This window comes from Carlito syrichta, unplaced genomic scaffold, assembly GCF_000164805.1.
Source record: "Carlito syrichta isolate Samal-C Ts95f unplaced genomic scaffold, Tarsius_syrichta-2.0.1 Scaffold303277, whole genome shotgun sequence".
NCBI lineage: Eukaryota > Metazoa > Chordata > Mammalia > Primates > Tarsiidae > Carlito > Carlito syrichta.
In genome coordinates, this window is record NW_007247373.1 from 59,235 (window position 1) to 73,883 (window position 14,649).

Genomic DNA, 14,649 nt, shown 5'->3' on the forward strand with positions numbered 1-14,649 from the left:
GGTCGGAGGCATTCCGGAGGCTCCCGCAGAGCACTGCCGGTGGCGGAAGACAGCTCGCGCCTTGCCGACCGCTGCCGGCCCTGAGCCCGCCTGGTGTCCACACTGACCTCCTCTCTAGGGCGTCTGGGCCCCCCCAGGCAGTGCCCAGGCAGAGCAGGGGTGGCCAGGAAGAGAGGCGAGTGGTTAGCGCCCGGTTGGCTGTCCCAGCGAGCAGGAATTGGGGAATGCTGACCGGGAGGTGTCCGGTGGGGACAGGGAAGGCATTTCAGCCTCCTGGGCCTCTGTGGCCTAGCCCCCGGGCATGGGCAGAAGGGGTGAGTCTGGCCTTGGAGCCCAAGGAGCCTGAAAGAGCTCCGTCCACACCAAGACAAAGACATTAAACTCGGAATTTCCAGTGTGGCTCTTTCCTTGGCAGAACCCCGGGCCTGTGGGTCTAGGTGTGCTCTGTCCCCTCCCAAAGACCCGCTGAGCCCTGCCCAGTCAGAGCCCACACCGGGGATGGGCCGGTCCTGGGAGAAGGGCGTGCGGGGTCTGGGACGTCAGGCCAACACTGCCTCCAAGAGAGAACGGGAGAGGACGCCAGTGAAGGATAGCCCTCCTGGAGAGTGCCACAGCCACGCGGATGTGCCCGGAGGGCTCTGCCCGCCCCTGGCCCGGGCACCAAGCAGGAGGCCACACGTGCTGCAGCCTGCGGCCTGGTTTCCAGATCACCTGAGTGGGCGGGACCCAGCCTGCAGGGCACACGCAGGCACAGCCAAGGACAGCTCGCAGAGCAGGAGAAGGCCGAGGCACAGGGGCCAGCCGGGGGTGGGGAGAGGCAGCTCTGTTCTCGCCCCCCCTGCCCCGCAGTTCAAGCGAGATTCTGTTCTGCAACAGCCGTTCAGGGCCCTGGTTCTGCTCCACCGACCAGATGCCCACAGGCCGGCAAAGCAGAGCCAAGCCCAATTACTAATAATAATTAAGTCAGTTGGCAGTGAGAATCCAGCAAGGGTGAGGCCCTGGGCTGAGCACATCACTCAGTGACCACGCATGATTGCACTTGAGGTTATTATTGTGGATGACGGTGTCTCCACAGAGCCCCTCGGCGAGGCAGCTCACTGCAGCACCCCCATTGCACAGATCAGGAAACGAATGCTGTGAGGAGTCAACCCACTGCCCACGGACAACGCTGGGACCAGTGGGGCAGGCTTGGAAATCCAGAGTCCATGCAGGTGACTGCTGACCGGATGTCCTAGTGTGCAGGTCAGTTGGCCGCATCAGAGTCACCTAGTGTGCTCGTGACAGACGCAGGGCCCAGCCCCACCCCAGGCCCATGGAAGAAGCATCGCTAGGGTTGCAGTTCAGGGAAAGCATTTCCTAACCAACTCCGAGCTCGTTCAGTCAGGAAGTTTCAGGAGCTCGGCACTGAAGCTCTGCTGGCCACCTCCCTCTTACGGAAGGAGCGACTCCCCCCAGGACACATTCTGCAAAGACGAAGGCAACAGTGGGGGAAAGCCGTGGGGGAAAGCCGGGCCCTGTCAGGGGTCTGGGAGACGCCTGCAGGTGAGAGCGCACGGCCCCTAAACGCACTGAGTGTCTGCCTCGTGCTGGGTATGCTCCTCACCCACAACCACCCGTTTCCGAGAACAGAACGTCGAGGGCCAGAGGGGCTCATCCCCTGCCCAGGCTCTCATGACCAGTCGGGGACTGGGGGTGGAATGCTGAGAGGGCTTCAGGATCCCCACCCCTGCCACGAGGGTGGTGTGGACTGCAGATGCCACAGGTCACTCCCATGGCCAGGCTATGTGGTGAGGTGTCGCCAGCTTTGGCGAAGAGAGAGCGTCTGGGTGAGCTTGACCTATCACTCCAGCCCTTGGCATTCGAGTCCAGAGTCAGAAGCAGAGGCCAGAGAGATTCAACGTGTGAGGAATTTAAGAGGAGAACGTCGCCATGGCCGGCTTTGAAGATGTAGGGGCCACCTGGTAAGGGATGCTGGTACCCCCTGGAGCTGAGAGCTGCCAGGGAAACAGGCTGTCAGTCCTAACGAGGAACCAAATCCTGCCGGCAATATGAATGAGTGTGGAGGAAAATTCTTCCCAGGAGTTCCAGACCAGAGCCTAGTCAGACTGGCTGACACCTGGTCATGAGATCCTGAGCAGAGAACCTGGCCGCTGCAGTCTAAGGCTGTGTCCCCCACAAAATGTATATTTTGAAGTCCTCGCCCCCAAGGTGACACTACCAGGAGATGGGCTTTTGGGAGGCGAGTGGTCACGGGGCACCTCGTGACCGGGATCAGTCTCCAGAGAGCGAGCTCGGTCCTTCCGCCAAGAGAGGACACAGCAAAAGGTGCCCTCTATGAATCAGAAAGCAGGCCCTCGCCAGACATCAGATCTGCTGGTCCCTTGATCGTGGACGTCCCAGCCTCCAAACTGTGGGGAGTGTCTGCTACTTATAAACCACCTGACTGGTGGTATTTTGTTGCAGCATCCCAGACAAGACACCAGCCAAGTCTCAGCTGGACGACCGTAAGCTCATAAACGGCTGTCCTTTTGGACACTCATGACACAGCCGTAGAAGGCTGACGCAGTGGCTAAATGAGAGCCTGAGCTGGGTCCGTGTGACGCCCAAGGCCCAGCTTTCCCCAGAGGGTGAGTCCCAGCACCAGAACAAGGAAATCGGCTCTGTCACGAGGGACAGGTGTCCGAGTGACAGCCCAGGTGCATCAGCTTGAATCCCACTTCCTTAGGACTCGTGCTAAACATCTGCTGTAACCCTACTCTACAGATGTGGAAACGGAGACTCACAGAGGTGATGCCACTTCCCCAAGACCATACAGCTATGACTGGACGAGCATCTCCATTCCCCTCCCTCCACCCTGGCCGCCCTTCCGCCTCCCGCCTCCCTCTGCCCCTCTTCCTTCCCCGCTACTCTCCACTGGCCTCCGCTTTCCTGGGATGAGTGACCGGTAGGGGAGGCCACCACTTACCTGGCCCGAGATGCTCCTTTCTTCTGGGCCAACGCCATCAGCCTACTTGGTCCTGACATGCTAAGCCCGCCAGGGAACCATGGATCCCACCTCGGCCGCTCCCACAGAGGCCCGGAGCTCTGCTTGGAGACCCAGCTCCTCCAGCCCGTGCCACCAGCGGGAGACAGCAAAGCGGTGACATGCAAGACACGTGGCGAGGAAACGCAACACGACAGAGACACAATGAAGGAGAGCTTGGTGTCGCCGTGCTGTGTGCCACTTTTTTATTGTGCAAGGGAACCAAGAAGGGGGAGCATGAAATGGAGCAGGTGTGCTGACATGAGAACACAACCACAGGCTTTTGAATGGAGAGCACAGCAGACGGTGTGTGGAGGTGCAACCCATCTTCTGCCCACAGAAACTGGCTGTGAATTTAAAGGAGACCTGGCGGCTACCTGAACCCCACTTCCGGGAGCAGGGAGGTGAGCAGAGGTTTGCCTTCAGGTGCAGCACGCAGTGTGCAGAGCCCTCTTCCAGGCCCCTCCCTCTCCCCTTCTCCGCTGGCCCCACAAGCCCACAAGCAACATTGGCCCCATGGGGGAACATCCTCCTACCAGTTACTGGACACAGTCTGGCACTAGACCTTCCCAGCGAGGACTGACCCTTGCTTCATTCATGGAACTCGGGACTCTAGGACTGATCAGTCACCATACTGTCACGAGTCAGTCCTCTCCTAGCAGCTGCAGACAGAGGACATGACATCAACTCTTCACCTTCCCCCTCTCAAATCTACGCTGATGTTCCCTGAGGGGCAAGGAGGGCCACGCTGCAAGCTTCTGAGAGAGCAGGAAAGTAAGATGGTTTGAGACAACGATGCTTTCAATACCCCTCCCAAGGAATGCCTTAAACAAGACAAGAATAGCGAGTCGCCGCGTGGGACAACACCCACAGACGGAAGAAGACACAAGCTCACTCCGAGACCACGAAGCTACGAGGTGCTGGCGATGATGGCGTGTTGGTGGTAATGGTGAGGACGCTGGTGGTGACAATTGTGGTGAAAGTGACAACGGTGGGGGTGACGGTGAGGATGCTGGCGACGGGGGTATCGATGGCGATGGCGGCACTGACGACGTCGATGGTGACGGCAGTGATGATGGCCAAAGTGCCAATCACAAAGACAGTGCTGGTGGTAACAGCAACTCGCATTCGCTGAGAATTTACAATGCGCCAGGCAGGGTCTTAGCTGTTTTACTCACATTTTGCCTCTGGCCTTTGTATTTTGACTTCATACTCACAACAAAAGGAAACTTGTCTCTCAAAGACGACCTGGAAATTAGAACTCTACAAAGGAAATCCTAGTACCTTACAGAATAACTTAGATGCTAGCCTAAGATATACACCCCCGATAAAGAGGTTTGCTACACTGTTTAAAATAGGACATTCAGGAATTAAGAGGTGTCCAAGTTCATAGCATAATAGAGACTACCATAAGGATTACAACGTGTCATGAATATTGCCCAAACGAGGACTGTTTGCTGTGCCAGTTGAGGCCCACGGGCCCTGCGCTACTGCGGTTCGGGGCACAGCAACTAAGTTAGCGGGAGCAGCTGCCCCTGCTGGAGGTGCTGCAGCAGCCACAGATGCTCCCACACACGCGACCTCAGAGCTGGGTGGGGACTGCGGCACCTCACTACCGCGCCTGAGACTCTCCTCGCAGATTCCAGGGTCGGAGAGCAGAGCGCAGGCAAACACTGAAGCTAGAGGGAGGCAAGAGAAAGGGTAGAAAGAGCCGATGCCTGGAGCTGAGATCATGGCGAAGCCGCCCAAATGTATCAAGTCCCGAGTCCCTCAGGAGCTGCAAAGAGCTTTCGAGGGTGGGCGATTCGGCTGGCCTCTGGGCATGAAGTTACAGAACTAACTGTCCCGGGTCCCTCTGCTTTAGCCTCTGCTGATCTCTCAAGTCTCCATCCCCTCCCCAGACTCGAGGTCCCCGCCAGGCCCTCCTAAAACGTGGCATGGCTTCCCCACAGTGCAGCTGGTCATAATCTCGGGCTTGATTCACTTTCCTGGTGTACCGTAAGCACCCCAAGGATGCCTCTCTCCTCTTGTCTCTGAGCCCACCACATCCCTGCCCCAGAGCAGAGCAAAGCTTCGCAGTCCGTGTTCCTCCTCAGCCCCTCACCCTTCAGCGTACCGGAGCTCTGCAGACATGAGAGAGCCACCTGCATGCCTGTGCCGTGTCTCGCCCTCGGGGCCCAGAGCCCCACAAGACTGTCTCTCCGTTTTAAGATGAAAATGCACACCAACAGATTGCTTCATTACAGCGCACGCAGCCAGAGACGTGAACAGGATGCAAGCAGGGCAGGGGTGTCTACACCAGCCAGAGGGGAGTGGTGCTTACAGACTGCAAGGCTGCCAGATCCGCTTCCTACAGCACAACTGTGGTCTCAGGACAAAGCCCTTCACTGCTCCTGTGGCCACCAGAAGAGTCCACGCTCCAGCCTGCCCTTCCAGCATTGTTCCTTGGCCCCTGTGCCCAGAGCCACCAGATGGTTAAGCGATCTGCGCCCTGCTCGGGGCACCAGCAAGGGGCCAGCCAGGGCTGAAATCCAGCCGGGCGCTGCCACGGGGCCAGCAAGAGCCCTCAGTGCCCGCTCCCCAGGCTCCCTCTGCGACACCTGCTCTCCTTCAAGCCCCACCGCAAGCTCGCCTGCTCCAGAAAGCTCATCGCGACCACCCCGGCCTGACAACTTCGTCCCATCTCTGGGCTCCTGGGCATGGTGTCCCCGTCACCGCTGCGTCTCGGTCACGTCTCGCGTCACGTCACAGCCACTTGCATGCATGCACTCTGTCGACCCCCAGAGGACAGAGATCACTCTGTCCGTTTTTGCACCTGCCATTGCACCTGCCACCGATTTCCGCCTAAGATGGGCCTTTAGAACACCTCTGTGGGCACAGCTGCTGCCATCTAGCAGGGAAGCCATCTGCCACAGGCCTTCCCTCAGAAGGAGCATGTGGAGACACCGAGTCACCCATTTGTTTAATAACGAAGGAGCACCAGGCCGGCGCGGTGGCTCAAGCCTGTCATCCCAGCACTGTGGGAGGCCGAAGTGAGGGCACTGCCTGAGCCCACGGGCTCGAGACCAGTCCGGGCAACGTGGTGAGACCTCATCTCTACAATAAACCAAAATATTAGCTGGGCGTGGTAGCACGCACCTGTAGTTCTGGCTCCTTGGAAGGCTGAGGCAGAAGGACGGCCGGAGCCCAGCAGGGTGATGGTGGGGTGGCCGTGAGACTGTGAGCCACTGTACTCCAGCCTGGGCGATGAGCGAGACGCCAACTCAAAAAAAAAAGAGGCTGAGGTGAGTGGACGGCCTGAGCCCACGGGTTCGAGACCCGCCTGGGCAGCGAGACCTCATCTCTACGATAAATCAAAAAATCAGCTGGGCATGGTAGTGCGTGCCTGTAATTCCGGCTACTCGGAAGGCTGAGGCGGAAGGATCGCCGGGGCCCAGCAGGTCGAGGCTGCGGTGGCCGGGGGCGGCCCCTGCACACCAGTCTGGGCAACGGAGTGAGACTCCGACTGGAAAAAAAAAAAAGGAGCACCTGCTTTGTTTACATGCATGTGTCTCTCTTTAGACTGTGGGACCATGTGTATCTGACACTGACCAGTTTTCCATTAGCACATGGGGAGGACCCCATGCGTGCCAACACAGAGCACACAGTCGTCTGTGGGAGAGTGGGAGACGGCTGCAGCACAGACCTTGGCCAGCGGGATGCTGGGTGGCTGAACCAGGATGAGCAAGACAGTCTGTGCCCTGAAGAACTCACGATGGGTCTGACGCCCTGCCCTCTGCCACCACCCTCTGGCTTGGGTGGAAGCTCACCGCATGCGGAGTAACTCGGAGGGACGCGAACACTCCGGCCTCATGCTTCTCCACCCTCCCCACGAAAGTAGGCCAACAGCAGGAGAGCTGCAGGCTCGCTCCCCAGGAGTCAGAGGGCAAAGCCGGAACCTGCCACAGCCACGCACAAGACGGCTTTGATGTCTCGACTGCATCTTTAAAAATTCATGTACATTTCGCATTCTGTTTCATAATATATTCATGGTTATTTTCATGTGAAATCTCTAAAATCACCTAATTTTCCGCCCACTCCAAATAAAATGGATGCCCTGGTTCGAGTACCCCCTTAGACTCGCAAAGTCTGTTCTGAGTCATGTAGATCAGGTCCCAACCCTTCATTTCGCAAAACAAGGACCGGAGAGGTCAAATGACTTTCTCAGGACCACGTGGCTAGGGCCAGAACCAGGACCAGGCCAGGAGGCCCTCTCCAACCCCAGGGTCGTTCCATTTGTCCATGCATTTCATTCGCTCCGTGTGTGCAGAACCTGCTAGGTCCCAGGCCTCGGGCTCCGAGAGGTGAACGAGGCAAACATCAGTCTCTCTGTCACGTCACTCAGTCCACAGTAGCGTACGTTTCTGCGTGGGAGGCCTCCAGAGCTGGGGGATTCCTACATTCTACAAAAGAGAGAGGAACAACGTACGTCTCTCGGGGCCCTTTCAGGGTGTAAGCAAGGCCATGACTGGTGAGTACAGGAAGCATCAACACCCTTCTTCTGTGCTGGAGTCGCTGTGCTGACAGGAAACCAGTGACCGTGAACTCCTGTGACAGCCAGGCGGGTCTTCAGTGACCGGGCCCTGGTCCCCCTCCACACTCACCCTGCACCCCTGCCCCTGCGTCCCCCGGCCCACCGCCAGGCATCGCTGCTGCCCCTGAGCTGCCTCCCACCTCGGGGCCTTTGCCTGTGCAGCACCCCTGGCCCACCCCTTTGCCCGGAATGGTCTCCCTGCCTGGCCCACGTGTTTCCAGGGGCCGATTCTCTCGCATCCTCAGAGGGCATAATCCACACACACCTGGTCTTCCAGCCACCACGTCCGTGTCCTTATAGCCCCTGCAATAGGCTGATCCCATATTTGTTTGTGTTGCTGACTGCAGCAGGGACACTAGCTCTCAACACCTCCGTGCCGTCCACGCCTCTCGCCACGAGACTTTGGAGCTTCTCGCGCAAAAGAGGTGGAATCTGTTGTCCTGTCCCTTGAGTCCAGGCTGGCTGCCTTGGGCAATACACGGGCGTGGAAGGGGCCCCGGGAAGCCCTGTGCTTCCACCTGCTCCCTTGCGGTGCAGGCCTCCCCACGGGATCCTGCCGGGCCAGGCCGCTGGAAGGCCAGAGACATGTGAAGCAGAGAAGGCTCCTCTGGCCCAGCTCAGTTCGGGCCATCGTCGGCCGGCCCCAGAAGAGCGCATGAGCCCAGCCAAGATGCACAGAGCCACACAGATGTCCCCACCCACGTGCCCAGTAAACAGGGGTTGTATGCCACTCTGGTGTTGTGTTGGTGGTTCTGTAGCAACAGCTACCTGATAGTCTGTTTGATTTTAACAGCTACCTGATAGTCTGTTTGATTTTAACAGCTACCTGATAGTCTGTTTGATTTAGTCTGTTTAGTTTAAGGCTGTGTGTCAGCCTTAAACTACCAGCTCCATGAGAGGGGAACCATATTTTATTTGCCAAAGCCTTGCACATAGTAGGTGCTCAAGAAATGTGTTGCATGACTATTCCTGCTGTGTCTCTTGCTCGCCTCTGTGATCTAGCTGTTTTGCATTCTTAAACACGCTTATGGGGGAAGCCTAATGTCAAGAATGACCTTCCGGGCCTCCCAAAGTCAGAATTTGAGTTGTCCTCTCCCTTCCCTCCCAACCACAGCGATGGCCTAGTCTACATCTACAGAAGAGACAAGCGCCAACATCTAGAACTATCCTAGAGAGTATTATCTTTGATCCTGACCCATCTTAAAAATGTCCCAGATGTCTGCCACCCTCTTCCCATGAACAAAGACAGCAGTGCCTTTGCTCTTTAGCCAGAAGGAAATGGCCTCAGAGGGCCATTTCACCTCTGCCCCAGGCCTGAGTCCTTCATGCCCACAAGCTACTTATTTCCTCCACATGTACAAGGGGATGAGAAGAAAGAAGAAAGTCCACTGACCCTCAAGCAATTGTGACTAAGAAAAGACTCAACAGGAGAGATGTCTTAGCAGGGCCTTTCCAGGAAGGTGACACACAGGAGTCTGGGGAAGCTTCTACAGGGGAAGCCGGCAACGAGCTTTTAGCTGACCTCAGACAGTTTCAGAATCAAGAAGGTCTCAGTTAGAGAGAGAGGATGAGGAGCTTCCTAAAGCTATTTTAGACAAATGTCCCTGAAAAGGCAGTGCCTTGTGGGTGGAGGGAGGTCTCCTCTTTCATCTTCCAAAGCAAACGGTGGTACTTTCCCCACGTTTCCCGCGACTAGCTCTCCCTGAGACGTGACAGGCCGTCACACGGCAGCTGAGTCAGGGCGCCCCAGCCCCACCCCGTCACTGACCCTGTGCCTGGGGGAGCCGGAGCAGGACAAGCCCTGGGGTTGTGGTGTCAGGAAGTGCCCACCCACAAAGGAAGTTGGAGGAATATGGGAGGACCCACGACCCTACTGCCTCGCTCATGGGGAACGGAACCTTCCAGACTCTAACCCTGCCCGCCCTGGTCTGCCTTCCCGCTAGAGAGGGGGCAGTGCTCGCCCCCCACCCCCAGGAACTGCAGATTTATTTGGGGGGCAGCTCCTTTCTCAGTTGGCTCCTACGGTCCAGCCTGCTCATGACCTGGGTGATGTCCACCGTGTTGGCTGCCTCTCGAGCCTTGGCTTCTTCTTCCAGCTGCCGCAGGATGACGGGGCTTGGGCTGGAGCGCAGGTGACGCCGCATGAAAGGGAGGGTGGAGCTGGAAGGGAGGACAGATTGGCGGTTGGAGGGAGATGACGCCGCGTGCCCAGCCCGACAGCGCCCTGTGGGGTGGGAGGCGGGGCTAGAAGGTCCAGATTCTGGATCTGTCCCTTTTCCTGGCAGACCTCAAGCGGGGTCCTCAGAGCTGTGTCCGGCTTGGCTCTGGGCCCCCTGCTTGAAGGACGAGACCCGCGCGAGTGTTAACGGCCATCAGATTTCAGGCTAGGCACGAGCAAGGCTCTTTGGGTGGGGAAGATTCCAGATGTGACCGCTACGATGCTTAGAAGCCAGTGTGTTGCCTTAACTTCCTGTAAGAGCTCCACGAGAGAGGGGACAAGGAGGCTGAGGTGCTGGAAGTTCAAGGGCTCCGGCCTGGAGAGAGAGTCGGGCATTTGTTTCCAAAAGCCAAGGCTCGGGAAGGAAGGAGCGAGCTGGCCTGTCTCGGAGGGCTGGGCCTCAAAGGACAGGGAGAGCGGGAAGGGGCCAGCAGGGAGGTGGTGAGCTGGCGGCACCCTGCTCATCTACGGCATCTTGGCACGTGGCAGAACCTTCTTCAGAAGCCAGACGTGGGTTCCTGGGTCCAACTGTCTCTATACAGCCGCAGGAGCCAGGCCCCAGCTCTGGGTAACCCAGGAATGCAGTGGGTGGGCAGCAGCAGCGCCACCTGCTCTGAGGGCCGACTCAGGCCTGGAAACTTGCATCTGAGCGGCAATGACAGACAAAGGCCTGGGGTCTGCATAAGCCCCTAGAACCCTTGTGTCTGTCCTAGGGAGGGGCAGGGATCCCTGCCGGGAGGCAAGGCCAGACACTGCCTCTCACCAGCCCAGCCAAGGGGAAGGCTTGGCATGAGGTAGAAAATGTCCTGGAAAAGTTGTTTTCACACGTTGTCTTACGCATGCAAGTAATGAAACAAACCGGCACCCACTGTAGCCTCTGCGTGGCCGCAGGCCGGGCCTCACCCGTGACAGAAGCATTCACATGTCATTCTCACTCACAGCAGTGAGGACGACATTCCCAGGCTGCAAAACCCATACCACAGCTGAGGCCCTACCAGTGGTCTCTGCTGCCCGGGCCTCAAGGCCCGGCTATGCCCACGAAAGGGCCTGCTGCATGCGCATGTCTGCCCCAGCTCATGAAACACCTGGAGAGACACATGACCCCTCCCCACCACTTTCAGTCAGAACTTCTGGAGCCATGGCAGCTCTTTCTCTGGGTCTGAAGGACAAGCTCTTAAGACCCCGGGGACTCCCTTCCTTACTTGGCGAACCTAGAAGATCACACCAAAAAGGCCAGCTCTCTCTCGTAACAGGGCCATCATCCTCAACAACGAAACCAAGCTAGTTTTTTTGTCTCGTTTTGCTTTTGTTTTTGAGTTGGGGTCTCACTGTCACCCCGGCTGGAGTGCAGTGGCACCGTCATGACTCACCACAGCCTTGACCTCCAGGGCTCAGGCAATCCTCCGACTCAGCCTCCTGAGTGGCTGGGATTACATGCATGTGCCACCATGCCTGGCTAATTTTTCTTGGTTTTTGTGAAGACGAGGTCTTGCTGTGTTGCCTAGGCTGGTCCCCAGTTCCTGGGCTCAAGCAATCCTCCCACTCAGACTCCCAAAGTGCTGGGATTACAGGCATGAGCCACCATGCCCAGTAAGTTGGTCTTTGTTTTGAGTCCTCCTGATAAAGGCTCTTGTCCAATCACTCCCCTTTGAAGTGCCGAAGGTGCTGAAAAGGGACTCAGTGCGGGCAAACGGGGGAACATTTAGCAGCTACGGGGAGACAGGGATGCCAGTGGGAAAACCTCTGCCACGTCCCAAAACTCTGCTCAGGTCATCATTTGGCTCTCTTCCACAGAGCCAATCCCTGCAGGGTGCTTTCCCCCTGAAAGAATGCAGTCTACGCCTCAGAACACTCTCATCCATTGCCCCAATGCCCCCCAAGTTGAGATAGCCCATATCCCCGACAAGGAGCGTGGGAAAGCACGAGCTTCTGGACTTCCTCGAGGCGATCCCTGGAGCCAGCAAGAATACCTAGTGCATTTTCCCCAGGGCTAGCCTTTTCTCTTGGGGTGCAATCTGCTATTCTCTCTAATGCCTTGGAGCATACATCAGTTTGGAGGTAGAGAAGTGTCAAGATTTAAAAAATCAACAAGAGGCTTCCATTTGTGAGAAAGCTAATCATTGGCCTGATAATAAAAAATCCCGCGCCTTTGGGAGGCTGAGGTGAGTGGATTGCCTGAGCCCGTGGGTTCGAGACCCGCCTGGGCAGCGAGACCTCATCCCGACAATAAATCAAAAAATCAGCCGGGCGTGGTAGAGCATGCCTGTAATTCCGGCTACTTGGAAGGCTGAAGCGGAAGGATCGCCGGAGCCCAGCAGGTTGAGGCTGTGGTGGCCAGAAGCTACTGCACTCCAGTCTGGGCAACAGAGTGAGACTCCAACTCAAAAACAAAAACAAAAAAAACCCACAAAAAAACTCTTCCAAGCCAGTGTCAGGGAAACAAGGCTTCCTGGTGGTAATGACAAGGGCAGGCTTGCCATGTGGCTTCAGGGCCCTACAGAGCAAGTGAGGCCTCCTCCCCTAGGCAACACCTCCCAGGCCCCAGAACTTTCATCAGGCAATTACGTCAACAGTCAACCGGCTCTCTGGCTCGAGAGAGCCTGGCTTCTCTGACGCTAATCAGCAGGCAGCTGCAAGCATAAGCAACTCCACTTGCCTCCTCTTGGTGGTCTCCTGAGGCTCGATGGCTTTGGCCAGCATTTCCTTATAGATGGGGGATTTTAGGTAGCGGGCGTAAGAATCCTGGTGGAAAAAGGAAAAGGCAGTAATGGTGAGGGGGAATGCGTCCAATGACACGAATGGCCTGCCGTTTCCAAGCCCTACCCCGCAGTGAGGCTCCCAAGCCCCACCCTGCAGTGAGCCTTCAAGCTGGAACATGTCGCGGTGGGAAGGGCATCGAGACAGCTATGAGGGCAGGGGCCCCAGGGGCCGTCCCAGGCCAGAAGCATCGACTTCACCCAGGAATTTGTCAGAAATGCCCCTTCTCAGGCCTCCCTGAACCGGAAGCTCTGGGGTGGAACAGCCCGAGTCTTAGCAAGTTACCAGGCGATGCTGCTGCACCCTTAAGTCTGAGAGCTGCTGCTGGTGACCTCACACACTAAGATCCACCTTAGAGCTGTTCCATGAAGCCAGCGTGAGACAAGAAGGCACCCGACCTCTCCCATCCAGTCCTTTCTTCCAAGGACAATGAGTCCCTAGGAGGTCGATGCCCACTGACAACTCTTTCTGCCCTGTGTTTTGGATCTAAGGGCAAGAGAATTTAAAACTCAGACCGAAACAAGGCCCAGAGTCCTCTTGTGGGGATGATCCCTGGGGCCTGGGTACGTTCGGAGAAGTTGCTTCGTGAATGTGTTGCCTCTAAGCCAGTCATCACAAAGATGGGACAAGACCCGTTGCAACCACCAGGGATTGAGAACACACACACACACACACACACACACACACATCCAGAGAGAGGGAGAGACAGAGGGAGAGAGAGCGCTCATTGCAGCCTTGACCTCCTGGGCTTAGGAATCCTTCCAACTTGGCCTCCTGAGTAGCTGAGACCACAGGCACACACCACCACGCCCAGCTAATTTTTTGAAAGAACATTTTAGAAATGTGTTGACACAGTACTGGTCTAAAAGACTAAATGGTGGCAGTGAAAGCAATGAGAGCTAGGACAGAACTGGGAACAGGCACTCTGGAGCCATGGGTCACGGTGGATTGACCACGAGAAGACACGGCGTGGTGACACGGGGTCCCACAGGCGCACGTGCCACTCCTTTCCTAAGCCACCTGTGGCTCTGCTCCGTTCCGGCGAGAAGCTGGCCTCCCTGTCCCCTAAAAGGCTGCACACAAATGACATTTGTAAGAATCAAAACATGGAAAAATATATTAAAGAGGACTATTATTAAGGAAACCCTGCCATTAATCTTCCAGTAGCAAAAACACAGCCACCCCACTGACTTTTAAAAATTGTGAAAACTGGCTCATCTGGCTTGGTGGGAAAATTCTCAATTCTAACTTATTACATGTTTTAAAAGTAAACTAAAAATATTTTTGTGACACAATAAAAGACTAAGCGGGAGAAATATAAATCAGGGAAGCCACTAAGCATTTGCCACCTACAGAACCCTGTATGATATCACCAAGTTTACAGAGATGTTTTAGAGAGGTCTCTAAAGAAATAACCGCCATAACGAGAAGCTGAAGCAGCCCAAGGAGGCCTTGTCAGGATTGGCAGCAAAGAAGCCCTGAGCTAGACAACTTCTCAAAGACTAACCCAGAGCTTCAATTCTTAAGAAAAGCACTGATTTTTCTCAGGTGATCTTTGTTTTTTTAATAAACAATTCCTGCCTTTGGGAGGCTGAGGTGAGTGAATTGCCTGAGCCCACGGGTTCGAGATCTGCCTGGGAAACTTGGCGAGACCTCATCTCTACAATAAATCAAAAACTAGCCGGGCGTGGTAGCGCGCGCCTGTAGTTCCAGCTACTCAGAAGGCTGAGGCAGAAGGATCGCCGGAGCCCAGCAGGTCGAGGCTGCGGTGGCCGGGAGCGGCCACTGCACTCCAGTCTGAGCAACAGAGTGAGACTCCAACTCAAAAAAAAAGAAATACAATTCCCTGAAAATTCCCGCCATGTTCACATTTTAGTAATAGTCCAGAAGGCTATCTGAATCCTCACAGGGTCTTACTACAATTACACTTAATTCGTCTTTTTCTTTGAGTCAGGGCTTGTCTCTGACACGCAAGCTGGAGTGCAGTGGCGCAATCAGAGCTCACTGCAGCCTCGACCTCTTGGACTCGAGCGATTCTTCTGCCTCAGCCTTCCAAACAGGACCACACCCAGCTTTTTT

General features: G+C 56.3%; 1 protein-coding gene across 2 annotated transcripts in view; it reads right to left on the reverse strand.

Annotated features, from left to right (window-relative positions):
• RGS9 (regulator of G protein signaling 9) overlaps nucleotides 1-14,649 on the reverse strand; it is a 57,661-nt gene that overhangs the window by 2,773 nt on the left and 40,239 nt on the right. Inside the window, exons 15-16 of one of the 2 annotated variants that reach the window (XM_021712451.1) lie at nucleotides 12,470-12,555; nucleotides 9,638-9,755 (exon numbers count right to left, since the gene is read on the reverse strand). The exons of the other annotated variant lie outside the window; for it this stretch is intronic. Of the exons in view, the coding sequence (XP_021568126.1) occupies nucleotides 9,638-9,755; nucleotides 12,470-12,555 (204 nt within the window). The remainder of the gene's footprint in view (nucleotides 1-9,637; nucleotides 9,756-12,469; nucleotides 12,556-14,649) is intronic. 2 annotated transcript variants of the gene reach the window in all.